Source organism: Oenanthe melanoleuca, chromosome 2, assembly GCF_029582105.1.
Source record: "Oenanthe melanoleuca isolate GR-GAL-2019-014 chromosome 2, OMel1.0, whole genome shotgun sequence".
NCBI classification, from domain to species: Eukaryota; Metazoa; Chordata; class Aves; order Passeriformes; family Muscicapidae; genus Oenanthe; species Oenanthe melanoleuca.
In genome coordinates this window covers 126,577,521-126,591,860 of record NC_079335.1, presented here as the reverse complement: position 1 = coordinate 126,591,860, position 14,340 = coordinate 126,577,521, and the positions used below count along the sequence as shown (strand labels likewise).

The 14,340-nt window shown below is 37.6% G+C and overlaps 1 protein-coding gene across 2 annotated transcripts in view; it reads left to right on the top strand.

Moving 5' to 3' along the window:
• CDK14 (cyclin dependent kinase 14) overlaps positions 1-14,340 on the top strand; it is a 336,272-nt gene that overhangs the window by 166,625 nt on the left and 155,307 nt on the right. For both annotated transcript variants that reach the window (XM_056483748.1, XM_056483747.1), the window contains exon 9: positions 7,269-7,389. In XM_056483748.1, coding sequence (XP_056339723.1) covers positions 7,269-7,389 — 121 coding nt within the window. The remainder of the gene's footprint in view (positions 1-7,268; positions 7,390-14,340) is intronic.

Here is a 14,340-nt window from a genome sequence, read left to right as displayed (position 1 = left end):
AGACCATGTTTTACCTGCTAAGGGAATGTGTAAGTTGTGATATATCACACTGCAGCAATGACAAAAGTCAGCTAAATACTTGTGTTATCTATAAATAGTCTGGCTTGGGTACAGGAAGCAGCCTGGATTAAACTCTAGGGAGCAGTTTGTGCCAGGCAGGGCAGCCCTGGTTTGTGAGCTGAGGGTGGCTGAGGGACCAAAGGCATTCTGCAGCATTGGGGAGTGTGCTCAGGCACACCTTGGCTGGAAAAGGAGGCACATCAAACCCACTTGCACTGGCTCTGCAGCACAGGGGCTGGAGTCTGGTGGATACTAGCCATGGAATTGTGTCATTTATTCATAAGTCACACCTTGTGTTGTAAGAGTTGGTGGTTTCAGCACCTTGGGTGCTGAAATTTTCAATTACACAGGTTCCACTCCTGCAGGGTGATGTCAAATGGCAGCGTTGTTTGATTTATCAACAAAATACTTGTTAGATCTGCTTTTCAAAAATATTATCTATAGATGTTAATATTGTTCAAATACTTTTTTTTTTTCCATGTAGCCTTGTTCTTGTTAAACTACTTATCCTAGACAAGTTCAAGTAAATTTGCAGCTACTTGATTAGGTTGTTAATAGCTGACCATGACTAGAGATATGCTCTTCATCAAATAATCCAGATATTTTACAGTTAGATAGAACATAATAGATCATAACAGATCAGCAAACCTGATCCCACTGGAATAAATCACTCCATAGAGTAACATCCCAGTAGCCATGCTATTATTGTTGGCTTTTGTCCAGCTCTGCATGGATTCACTTCAGTGAGTTCTGGAGTCCTTCAGTAGGTGGAGAGAGCCATACATGGCATCACCTTTTCACAACTGGGATTAGATGTTCAAAAATACAACTGTCAGTGAAACTTAGCTTTTGTGTTTCTATGTGTCTGACTGTGAATCACTACAGTAGCACCAAATTGTGCTTATTAAACAGTTCTTCAGCTGTCAGGTTTAATACAACATGAAACTAGAAGGACTTTAATGGTACTGATGCCCTGTATACAATTGAGTTGCATCTGGTGTGTGTTCAGTGCTCTTTGCACCTGGGCAGAGGGGGAGGTAGTTTGTCTATGTGATGAATTTCTAAAAAAGATAAGTCTTGGAGAGCAAGCATATTTATTTCTTTACTGCTGTGTTGTATTTAACCTGTCTCATGCCATCCCTATCAAATGATGAGTTATCCAGGTACCAGTTGCACTGTTCTCCTGAATATCTTTTTTTTTTTGCCTCTTGTCCTTTCATTTGTTAGGGGAAAATCCTAATGGTGATGAAACATTTATACCTCAAAACTGTGTGAAAGTGGTCTGCTACCTTTCTTGTCTTTGCAAGTTCATTCGTCATGTCTTAAAGTTCCACATGTAAATTATTACTATTACACAAATAATTGTCCAGTATTGAGTAGGTTCATTCATTCATTACTACTTCCCCGTTTTCTCTCTTTTCTCAAGGAATATTTAAATATCCTGAGATGCATTAGTTCTCATTTTCAGTGAAGAATTATTTTCTGCCTGTTTGTCCTTTCTAGAACTTCCTCCCTGCACTCTGCAGATCTTTCCAATTTAAAACCATCTGTTCAGCAACTATTAACTCTTTCCTTCAGACCTAATAACTTCACTGTGAAATGAGTAATTCTGACATTTTCACTTACAGCCTTATTAGCACAGTGGTATGTTCCTGCTGGGGCATTTATGGGGGTAGAGGACATCATCTTCTCATAGCCATTTATGAAACAACAAATTGTTAAATAAAAATCCAAATTTAAATCAATCACCTGTTAAGGCTATTGTGGGCATCTATACCATGTCCATGAGGAAACCAGTAAAAATGTCTTTTTTCAGAACATATTAGAAATTATTTACAAGGATTTTAAAGCAAAAAAATAAAGAGCTTTATAGCTGTGATATCTTTCAAAAAAATTAAGCAAGGTGATCTTATAATATAGACATGAAGAGCTGAGCTCTTTCTTGTATCACTTTTTTCTATTGCTTATGGTCCTCTGGGAGGCACAGGGGGCAGGGGAGAGAGGTTATAATAAAAAAATGATGCTGGATTTGTTGGAAAGGGGCAAACACTTTTCATGAGTGTTAGAGTCGTTCTTTCTGGTAGCAGGAAAAGTATTTCTGTATCTCCTCATTCTGTAACTTGTGTTTGTCAACTGACACTTGAGTCCTATTCACAGACTAGAATTATTATTGTCTGTGTTACTGTAAGTGATTGTCTGAAGACATACACAAGATAAGACTTGCAGGGAAAAATAATCTTTTATTACAACAGCTGATAACAGCTGGAAAAGCCAGACAGGCTGAGAGGCACACATGCCTTTTGTCTAACTTACTTCTCTCTGTCTCTTGAAAACTGACTCCTGCACTCCAGTTTGGAAGGCTAGTCATTGCTCAAGTGCATTTTGGGAATACTAATTTGAGATCCTAATTAGTCTCTCTGATCATGAGTAACTTTTATAAATGAATAGCACTATCATAAGTTAATGGCTATGTTAGGACCAGGACATAGGATATTGTAGGTGATTTATCTTATTTGAGAGGAATTTATCTCAGATGCTCTGGTAAAGCTTCATGTTGGAGACAGATGCATTCAGATAAACAGCAGAGGGACCTAAAGGCTGCAGGATGCTTTTGATTGCCAAGAACTGGCTTCTGGCTTAGAGTGCTGACCACTTCATTGGAGCAGTGTCAGTGTCTCCACCCATTTCACTTTTTTACTTTTTGTTGCCACTCGAGTATTCGCTGAATAAATGTGGAAAACAAGTAGCTGAGTAAATAGGTTAAGTTGACAGTTCATGATCTACAACAGAATACATTAGCAACATTTCAATATTATTACTGACTCTTGGTTCAATAAGCCATTTACCTCAAACAAAGTAATTGTTAAATAAACAAAACAGGAAGCTAAAAAAGGAAGGACATAAAGAACCTGAATCAAGGAAAAACAACAAGAAAAACACCTTATTATTAGCATGCTTGCTACAGCCTTTTAAAATATATCTAAATCAAAATAATAAACTGCACAACACATTTAAGGTATAATAGAAAGGGAAACCATGCACATCCTTGGCAAGCCTTTGTTTTTGCAGACGTGACTGGTTTTCTCATTTGCAGAATCATATTTGCTGTGAACAAAGGCTTCCTGATTGTCATATGAAGTTGACTAGGAAGCTATCCTGCAGCTAGAAAGGTATCAAATATTAATATTTGTGCTCATGTAGCCAAAGATGTGTGTGTTGGATAGGCCTCAAATCTGGATGTAGCTACAGCCTCTTGTAAAAGCTAAATACAATTTTAAAATTACAGTGATAAATCAGTGTAATATGTTTTGTCAATAGCTGATACTAGCCAAAATCAGATACATCTTCTGAGTCTAAGATACAGCCAGATGAAGCAGAGACAATTGTGTTTGCCAAGCAAGAAAATTTCTTCTTGAAAAAAAGAAGGATTTTTTTAAAGTTCAGCATAGGAGGCAGCAGGGGATTTTCTGTGTTAAAGACATAAACATACATAGACATAAATCATTCACTCTGTATTTTAAATACTGGGCTTCCCAGAGTACCCTGAGCTGTTGTTTAATGAATGAGTTAAAATTAAGTTGTGGTTTGTGCCACAGAGCAGCTAGATGATGTTGTGCAAGCCTTGCAGCACGTAATGCATTAGACACAGTTTCTTCTTTCATTTTGGGTAAATAATGGTCATAGAAGTCACTGCCTGGAGAGCATTAAACAGTGTCTGTCCTTCCCATAATTACACACAAGATCCCCATTGGGTCTGGCACAACCTTAATTTTAATAACTGGGCCTTATCCTTGGATTCCTTCTCTCAAAATAGAGCAGGACACGTGCTGACCTTTTATCTTCTGTAAGACACAGGATCAGAGGGGAGGTCACTGCTTGTCAGGAGGTCCTTCCTCCACCTGCCCAGGCTGCAAGAGTGCTCAGGCAGCAATATGTAAATATTGTGCACTCACCTGGTGATCTGCCACTTACCTTGTGGCTTTGATGCACATGGGCCATTAAGGTTTGAAGTTTTGATGATCCCTTTATAAGCTCTGCTTTTTTAAAATGAGATTGTCATTCTTCCTGTAGTGTAACCATGGAAACAGACAGGGAACTCTTAAAGAAAGTGATCTAACATGCTGTGCTAATTAATCCTACCCTTCAGTTTTCTTTCTGTTGAAGGATGTGCTTAAATAAATTTTGCATGAGTAAGCATATTCGGATGTGCAAAGGGGTATAAAATATGTAGCAAGTTTTCTTGCAGAAGGATGTCTGAAAAAACCCTGGTAACTGTCACCTATTTGCATCTGGACCATCAAAACAAGAAATGCAGTATCTTGTTGTTTCACAACTTTATTTTCATAGCATTCTTTTAGGATTGTAAATATATCGGAAAGATTTTTTTTTTTTCATATCTCCTGTGCAATGAGAAACATTTGCATTAATTTTGAGTGAAAGTGTTCATTATTGCTAAATGCATTCTTTATGCAGAGCAGAGAATTATGCAGAAAAAGCAAAGGTTGCTCCCTCCCTGTGAGAAAGCAGCTCCTCTGAGGGATTAGCCTGATTCAGGTCCTGTCAGTCTTGCACAAGGGGAGTGAGTGACTGACTGTGCCAAATTTTCCCCTTCCAAATTTTAGCTTTTGTAAGTATTTCCCCTGATTGTTCACTCCTGCTTTCCATTTTTCCATTTACTTTCCAAAGCAGTGTATGTGGCCAACTAGGAAACCAATTTGCCACAGCTTAAAACATGTGGCCTGTACTCATTAGCCTTTTGTTATGGTTTAACTTAAACTAAAATACCTCTTAACCTGGTGGTGCTGTCTGATACCAATGTATGGCCTCAGCTTGCTTTTACAAATTAAGATTTTGTTTAAATGTTTCTCAATTCCATTAATGATCCTCTTAATAACTGAGAAACCAGGTGCAGAGCCAGACTCAAATGAAACTTTCATAGTGTTTTGGGAGTGAAGAATGGATTAAAGAAAAACATTTAGTTGTCCAACAGGCTGGGACTAGCCCTAAAGGGCCATTCTTTGAAAATAAGATGGATTTTCATTAACCTGGAATGGATTAGAGGTGAAGGAGGTCTAGAAGCAGTATACTGAGGAAACAGCATGGGTGGCATTCCCAGCAGAAGGGGAGGACTGGTTCTACAGTGAACAGCCACAGGAGAGGAGGAAGGGTGTGCTTGGGCTGACTACAACACCTGCAAATTTCTGGGATGACAAGTTGGGTACTCATTTCTCTCTGCATGGGAGATTTCTGGAATTTGTGGAACAATGTGTCGTGAAAATTTGAGTTTGTCTGCCATCCCACAAGCTCTTAAGTCTTTTGACAGTTTTCCCCAAAATACATCATGTGGCTTCTTCAAGAAGCCTTTTCCCTGCTTGGTTGTGCTTCTTCTCCTGTGAAGAATTGGTAAAAGTTTAGAATTTGCAAACAAATTCAGTCTTCCTCAGACAAGACTAAGGGGAGGGCTCAAACAGGCAAAAAGGATGGAATCATTCACCATGCACACTTCTCAAATCCTTTCATAATTTTTATATTGTTTAATAGTTGTAGGTCCATATCCACAAATTCAGGGAATACTGTTTCAGTTTATTCACATGGAATATAGATGCACAGAAACTCAGGCTTGTTAATGGTTGTGTGTGCCAGGAATAAGAACTGCTCACCACTTTGAGCTGTTAGTGGTTTCTGGTTTCCTGGAAGCCAAAACCAGTCTCTGGAGGCAGAGACACTGTGGAACACATGATGTGGCCTCTTTGGGGCTGTACCTGGCCAGCCCTGGGTTGTCTTGGTAAGACAAATTGTTCATCAAGCTGATGGACAGGTGCACAAACCTTAAAGAAATGGAGGTCTGCAAATTAAAAAAAAAATAGGTATTCATGTTTCAGATGTAATTTTTAAAAGAGGAGATCATGGCATACAATTCAGATTATTCCCCTACACAGGTCTAATTGCTGTAATCAGCTGATAATGCAATACACTGGCAAGATTGGCTATCATTGCTATGGAGATATATTCACTGACAGTAAATGTTCATAGATAGCCTTTCTAGTGTATTAAGAAGGGACAAAGAACTCCCTTCTGCACTCTTTCAGGAATTCTCATGTTGCTTCTTTTTTTCTGAGTGTATGACTTTGCTTCTTTGTTTCTGTAAGGTGTAAAACATGACCTTATAGTTATATAGTTATAGTTATTCCATTTGTTTTCTGAAAGGAAAAATCAGTTCAGGAAGACACAAAATGCACCCAGTCCTGCATTCTCCTGATTTCCATTACTTGTGCGTGTCCAGTGTTCCCAGCAAGAAAGTGGATGTTCTCAGTGCAATAGCTAGGATCAGATAATTTGGAAAAAGCATTTGCAGGCCCATGCTAGAAAGAGTCACCTTAGCCCTGAAGATCTTTTTCCATTTTTTGGAAGAGAGAGTCTTCTGTAGGAGAAACATACTTGTAAACTTCTTAGTTTATAGCATAAGATGATCTCTCTTTTACATGGTGTAGTAATGTGAATTCTTTTAAATGACTGACAAGCTTAAAAGACAATTATTGTAAATATCTTTAGTAGGCCAGACATTTTATTGAAATGATTTCTGAAATTGGAGCACTGCCAATGTTCAAATTCTTGAGATGGAGAGGAATTTTTCACATACCATTTTCTGCTGTACTGCTGCAATATTAATATTTATTTGAATGGAAATGTTTAAGTGTGTCTACAGCTTTTAAATGTAAACTTGGGTAAGCAGGCTGGGCTTTCCAGTGTAAGCTGTTGAAAGTTTCCTAGGCTTCCCTAAGAAGCCAAATCTCATCTGTGGCATCATTTGTCTGGGAGTTTCCTTTTCATTTTCTTCTTCTAAATAACACTGAAATTGGAGACTATTCATGCCTCAGGATAAGCAGTTAATGGCAGTTAAAATCTTGGTTTATTTGTCTTTTATTTAGGTATACTACAGTATATCTTTGCATCTCTCCTGGGCCTGTGGTTGTCATTATGAAAAGCATATTTTATTATCCCTTATAATATTCACAGCTCTGCTTAGCCAGGTACTTAATGATAGATGTTGCCATTAAGTAAAATACTCCTGTTCTAGAAGAAAAATACTCTTGCAACATGCCTATCACATTATGTGATACATGCTTATATATCCTTTTAGATTGTAGCTGTACAGCAAACTATTTCTTTGCTTTGTTTACATTAATTTATTTGTGTTTACCCCATAGGTCTTGCAAGAGCTAAATCAGTTCCTAGTCATACATATTCCAATGAAGTGGTGACCCTGTGGTACAGGCCTCCAGATGTCCTTCTGGGATCAACAGAATATTCCACCTGCCTTGACATGTGGTGAGTGTTGATGGAAAGACTCCATGTAGATGCTTTAGCTCTTGTTTTGTTAGACATGTAAACCAAATATGAAGTGAGATAATTGGTGCAGGTTAAAAAATGTATGTGTGGTTCCTGCAGTATCTCTCTAAGGGAATCCCCTCCTGCACCCCACTGGCTGCCAGCTGCTGCCAGCTGTTGACTCAGCACCCATTGGTGCTTTGCAAGAGACTGTAGTCTGACTTTTGGAGTCTTAGTGTGGTACTTTCATGTGATATGACACTTGTTTTGCAAAATACAGACTTTCACCATGCCCACTTGTAGCAAGGAGAAAACCAGAATTCTCTGGTTGTGAGCATAAAACCTCAGTTCTTAATCTACTGTATTTGGCAGCAGTAAAGATCATTGAATGGTTTTCTTTCAAATCTACAGATGTTGTTTAGAAGAGTAGTTGAGTTTGTTCAATATACATCACCTTGCTCATTTTTGATGACAGCATTTAGTCCTGTGTTGAACAAGGAACAAGGAAGGTATTTGTTTTTTTGACTGTTAAAAACCAAGCTGGAGGTTCTTGTTTATTCTGTAGGTTTTGAGGTACAGGATCTCTGTAATCTGTTCAAATTCTGAAATACAGAAAAAAAACCCTCTTTCTTACAAAGAAAGGAAGATGCTCAGGAATATGTTTAGGTTTTGTTTTGTTCTGTTGGTTCATTTGATTTTGATTTTTTTAATGCTTGTTTGACTTTTTAAATCTTTTCAACTCATTCATTTAAAAAAAAATGGGTTACAGGGTATAAATACTAGAATATCTGATACTAAAGTGAGTGGTTGGTACAACTGGGCCTTGGCTGCTGCAATTCCTTGAGCTCTAAGGGAAGGTGAACCAAGAGGTGAGAAAGGGACAGTGAGAAAACTCCAGATGTGGACACTCTGATAATACAAGTGTGCCAGAGAGGCAAAGGCTGCATGTTCTTTATCAATTGTCTGGTTTTACTCAGACCATTCTCCACTTCACAGGTCTAAAATAATTTCCTTCTGCATCTCAATTTCTCACCTATCCTAAAACTGTCCTGTTTTCCTAAACATCAGGATCCACCTGGTGTCTTCACAGGTTGCACACAATCTCTGCAGCCCATCTGCTCCTGGTGTTTTACAATCACCACTTTTCCAAGCAATACCTCAGACACCCTCAGCAAGAAGCTCAGCCTGCTTGGGGTGAGGCAGGACAACTGACTCAGAGGATGGAAATAGCTGGGAGAGATAAATAATCCTTTCTGCTCATCTTCTCACAGTTCCCTCTACATTTGTTCAGTTCTTGATCACATGTATTTGTGTATGCCTGTAGATACATGAGTAAATTACAGAGAATATACAGAAACAGCTAAAGAAAAACTTTAATGCTTTAAGAGGGCAAACTGCTAAAAAGCACTTTTAAATATTTTTTTTTTAGTTAAAAGCAACATTGGAAATTAATTTTTCTAACTTTCTCCCAATTTAAAAAACACTGCACTGTGAAACTGAACAAAGGATTTAAAAATTATTTTATTATGTTACTTTTTTATATTATTTTTTTATTATTGCTAAAAAAAAAATTCTACAAATAAAAATGGTTCTCTCCAAAGTTCAGTAGCTTGTCAAAAAGATTGTTAACATTTTCCCATTTAACCTTTAACATTAGTAAAAGAGCTATTAGAAGGTCCAATCAAAATATGTTGTGTTCCTGTAATAAAGATTAAGTAATGTAGCTAATTAAAAGTTACTATACCTCTGAGCATCTCCTTCATAATCATATGTTTATATTCAAATTACATGGGCAGCAGGAAAGATCAAGGAAGGAATTAAAATGCTACTTGAGCAGTCCAGGTCTTTGTTTTGTTTTCTGCCAAAAATGAATCTAGTACTGGGAATGACACAAATAGTTACATCTTCAACTATATCAATTAGTGATGTTCTCCTGCACAGAGCATTTTATAAAGGCCTAAAAAACACCCAGGTGCCCATGGGTCAGAGGTGGTGTATTCTGTTCCAAATGAAAAACAATGTCATATCCCTCTTGCACTCAATTTGTAGCCCTTACAGTGTTTTTTCTGCCCTGTACAAACTGAGCAACTATGAAGGGCTAAGGAAAAAGGGACCTAGCAATACAGTTTCTTTCACAGGGCAGCAATTTGTGCAGGGGCTCAGCCTCTGCCACATCAGGAATCAGGTGAGAGTGTGCTGTGTGTGACAGAAGAGTTCAGGATTTTCCCTGTGTGCCTTGCTGGGTGAGACAGCCCCTCCAGTGTGGCTGTGAGGTGTGGCTGTGTGCTGAGGTCACTTGTGCTCCCTTGGCACATCTGACTGAGCTCTGCTGGAGCTCCAGCAGCCTTGGGGCTCTGCTTGCTCAGTGGCTGCTCAGAGCTCAGCCATAATTGCATTAAAGCCATTTAGTGGCTTCCCAGAGTGGGAGGAAGGGAGGCATGGAGAAACCTGCCTACCATCAGATTCCAAGATAATTTGGTAATTTGTTATCAAAAGTGTGTTTGTAGCATTAGCATTTTTATGCAATTACTGGCATTATGTCCTTATGGCAGATAGTGTGTGCTCTCCTGTGTCATTATTGATGATCTACATGATGACAAAACTAGGCAGCCACTTCACTAAATATTTAAATAATGTTAAGGTAGAAAGCACAGCTGTTTCCTCTATTTAGAGGGGGAAAAAAAGTCACAGGGCTTTTTCTATAGCCATGATAAATGACATTTCATGGTGGTTCCCCAGGAACAGAAAGTGAGTCTCCCACAGAGCAGAAGACCAGCTGCATGAAAAAAGAGTCCAAATATTAACCACTGGACAGTGGGCTGGGAAGCAGGTGGCAGAGGCTGCAGGCTATTTTTACACTTCATTTGCTGGTGTAGAGAATTAGAATAGTAACTAAAAGCTAATGATCCACACACAATGTTACATTCTCCTGCATTCTTTTTTAAATAGCCCCTGGCAATAAAATAATATTAATGAAGATGTACATGCAATAGTGGTGTCAGGCTGGTGATGGAAATCAGTGTGCTGGGCTTGGTGATTTACTGCTGACAGCATTTGATACAGCAGCATTATGTGAATGTATTATACTACCCACAACTGCATCAAAGAGTTGTGATAACCTTTGATATAGCTTTTTTTTTTTTTTCCTCCTCTTGATGAGGACTTACTAGTAGCTAGGAAAATGGTTTTGCATTGCCTCTGGTGTAACTTGTCCTAATCCTTGAATTTTACAGTCCTTTGAAAGTCAATGCAAGGAAAATAGGCTTCAACACATAAAGGGTTTATGGATTACTAAAACCCATATATAAGTAACACAGAAACATAGGGAAAAATCCCTAAAATAACCTATTCTCTTTGTTCCTTACAGGAAGAGTATAATATTAGTAAATGAAGCAATTTAAACAGGCTGTTAAATCCATTTGATTCTGATAATGCATGTGCTGCTGCTGCATCTGGGTTGCTTACATCAAGAAATCACTAGGGATATTTTATTTTGAAGTGCAGCTGGCTTTAAACTGTGTTTGCTAACAGCTGGGGATTTTTTTGCAAATTCTGTTATTTTGTTCTTTAAAAAATACACTCTTAGTCACAGTACAGGTAACCTAAGCAGTTATGGGCCAGGATATATTTTAAATTCACTTTTATTAACTAGTGTCAGCTATGTTTAGTGCTGGAGAACAAATAAATTAAAAGTAGGCCAGTAAAATGTTACAAAAATGCTTCTTAAATCACTCTTATTTAACTTTGTTACATCTGGGTTATTATTCATGATTTCAAATCTGAGTTTAATTTAGGGAAACCTGTTCATATGGAGTTTTTCTATCCTGTTATTAGAAAAATAAATGGTATTGGGAATACACCACTTCTCACACACAGCCTGCTATGAGTGTGGATTTGAGTGCTCACTGTAATTCCATGCATGCTTTCATGAATATTTGACCAATGAAGATCTGCAACCATAACTAAGACATTCATTACATAAAAACGAATTTTGTCCTAGACACAAATGCACCAAATTATGGTTTTGGCACAGGGGACATTACAAAGGCATCTTTATCCTGTTTCTGCTTTAAATGGTTTGCAGTGAGAGAAATGTGAGAGCAGCAGTCCCAGTATGCCCTGAAGAAATACTTGGGGCCTGAGAGAGAAAGCAGCATAGGGGAAATCAGCTCTTTTGCCCTTGATGTTCCTCAGGATTATGACTTCCACTCCAAAGAAATGCTAATGTGTAGGATTAGGGTATTAAGGTCATATTCCACTAACTATAAAGGTATTGTTAATTAAATTTCTCTTGCTGTCAGTGAGTTCTTCAAAAGTTTTATCAGCTGAATTAGCTTTTCATTGGAAAATTCTGTAGGCTCAAATTCATAGAAATGCTGTGTGTGAGGAGGTGAGGAACTGGCTGGGTCTGTAGTTATGGGAAGGACATTTCATTTCCTGTCTGAAAATGACTTTTATCCATTTGCAGTATCAGATTTGCTATTAACTTTTTCATTGCTAGAAATACCTTTCATGTGTGTAAGGAAAGTACATTACAAAAGTATCTGGATGCAGAAAAGAAAACCAGAAAGTACATGTTCAACATGAAAGTGTCTCCTGGCAAAATGTTGCTCAGGTAGTTGCTTTGAAGAGTATTTTCTTGAGCTTATTTTGACTCTGCTGTTACAGAACAAGTGAGTTGAATAGAAAGAATCCCACAAGAAGGGATCATGTAGATTTTAATCCTTTATGAATATAGTATTTCTTAATATAGAAACTGAATATTGCTACAAAGGAAAAAAAAAAAAAATCTGAAGCTTTTATTTCTGGGTATTCAGTGACACATGACCACTCTAGTCTCTTGTAATTACAATTACTTCAAGTCTGACTGTAAAGAAATACCTTCAGCTGTCATGCTTTCAAGTAAATTAGTTTTCATTCATTGCATATGCTTCCTGCACAAATTTTAATGTTTTTTGTCATCCTGAAAGGGAAATTTTGATTTACTCATTACTTCTTTTGTGAGAACTGCTGTTTGCCTTATTGCCACTGTATTTTTATCAGAGAGTGTTGTTCATTAGATTTTATTTCTTACATATAAAAAAGTAATGGTTGTGAATGACAAATTCCAACCAACTTCAGCATTTGTGGGTATTCTGGCAGTCTGCTGCAGTGGAAATAAATCAGATTTTTGTCAGCTAAGGAGAAAAAAGTCCCTTGTTTTACATGCCTTTCCCCCAGAATTTGTTTTCACCATGTTCATAAGCAGGATGATAAAGGAACATGGTCTTTTTTTCCCTGAATAAATCAGACAAGGTAAAAATCTCTTTGCCCTTACAACATGCATATTACTAGGATTTTAGGGAAGGTATTCCAGTATTACATCTTGGTGACAAATCCATAAAAAAGTAAAACAGTGAGATTTTTGAAGGAGTGTGCATGTAGGTTTTGTAGGGTTTTGTTTGTGTATTTATTTGTTTGTCTGTTTGCTTTTTAATTCTGATATATTTAACATTACAAACAGTGTGTAGTTTGGGAAGCTTGAATGAAAACTCTCCTTTGAATTTCAGAAATCTCACTGGGGGATTGCTGAAAGGAATTACTTGGCTTTCATAAAATGCCTTGCCCTTCTGAAGCCAAACCCTGCACACAGAAAACAGACTTAATGACCAGATAAAAATATTGTGTGAAGACCCAGCACAGGTTTTCACTGCAAAGGCCATGCTGAGCATTAGCACCTGCACTCAGCCTGCTACAAAGCAGATCTGTTCAAGGCAGAATATTTCACACTTTAAAACATATATATAGTAAGAATATAGGGTTTCTATATACTTGATTTAAGTATAAACCAAAACTTGGTTTGGAAACAGCTCCTCATTCTGGAGCATGTCTCTGCTCTCTTTTATGGTTCCATTAAGAAAAGTCATAATATTAACTGAAGGAACCATCCCTTATAATCTTTTATATATTATGCCTTACCAAAGCTGTTCTGCTTTTTTTTTTGTTTTACAGTATTCAAGTGCAGATATGCTGGAGATTCTTGTAGCAATAAGGATCTTTGTTACACAGAGACAGGAATATAAATCCCTAAGCCAAAAACAGAAAGCCAGTACACCAGTAAGCAAGTCAGCTTTAAGGGAATACCTTCTAAATTATAAAAGCTGTGCAGAAAAAAAAAAAAAAAATACAACAAGAAAAGTAGGCTCCTGAGGCATTCATTTTTACAGGCTCATTTACTATATCAATTCAAATGCAAGAGAAGCCATTCAGCTGTGCTAGTAACTCCTACTCTGTATAAGGCTGTACAGTGACAGCCAGAGTCCCAGGAAATTAAGCAGGACAATAGAAGAGCAATATTAGATGGCATGGCTGTGTATGGTCTCATCAATATATCAATAGGTTTAGTCATGCTTTTTGTCATCAGAGAGTAAACCACCCATTTCAGCATTAAATAGCTGTCACTTTTACTTTGCAAGTTTATCCTATGCCATTGCATTGGAAAGATCTCTGAACAGCATTTGCAGCATTTTGTTTGTTTATCCAAACTCAGAATAAAAAGAGTAGGAAAATCCAAATTGAATACACTGAAAGTTGTTGAGGTAATAGTCTTTTGTCAAAAATTATTTATAAGTGCCTCCTGAAAATGTCATTGTATGCTGAACGTGCATAAATTTACCTAAATAACATATCCTTGGAGATGTGTGCACCTCAAAGCCTCTATTTCATATTTTAAGAAATAATCTTTGCATTATAGAAACTAGAGCTGGGGGTGATGTGTGAGATGATCTCCACTCCACTGTGAATGCAAGTCTGTTTCCTGAAGAATATTCTTAAATATTTCAGCTTATCTAGTTTTGCATGACTGTAACTGGGCTTCAAGTCCATTGGGAGGCTGGGCCATAGCACAGTTATTAATTGTATTTCCTTAACACTCACCCTAAAAGTTCTATTTCCTAAAGGCATTCTGCTATT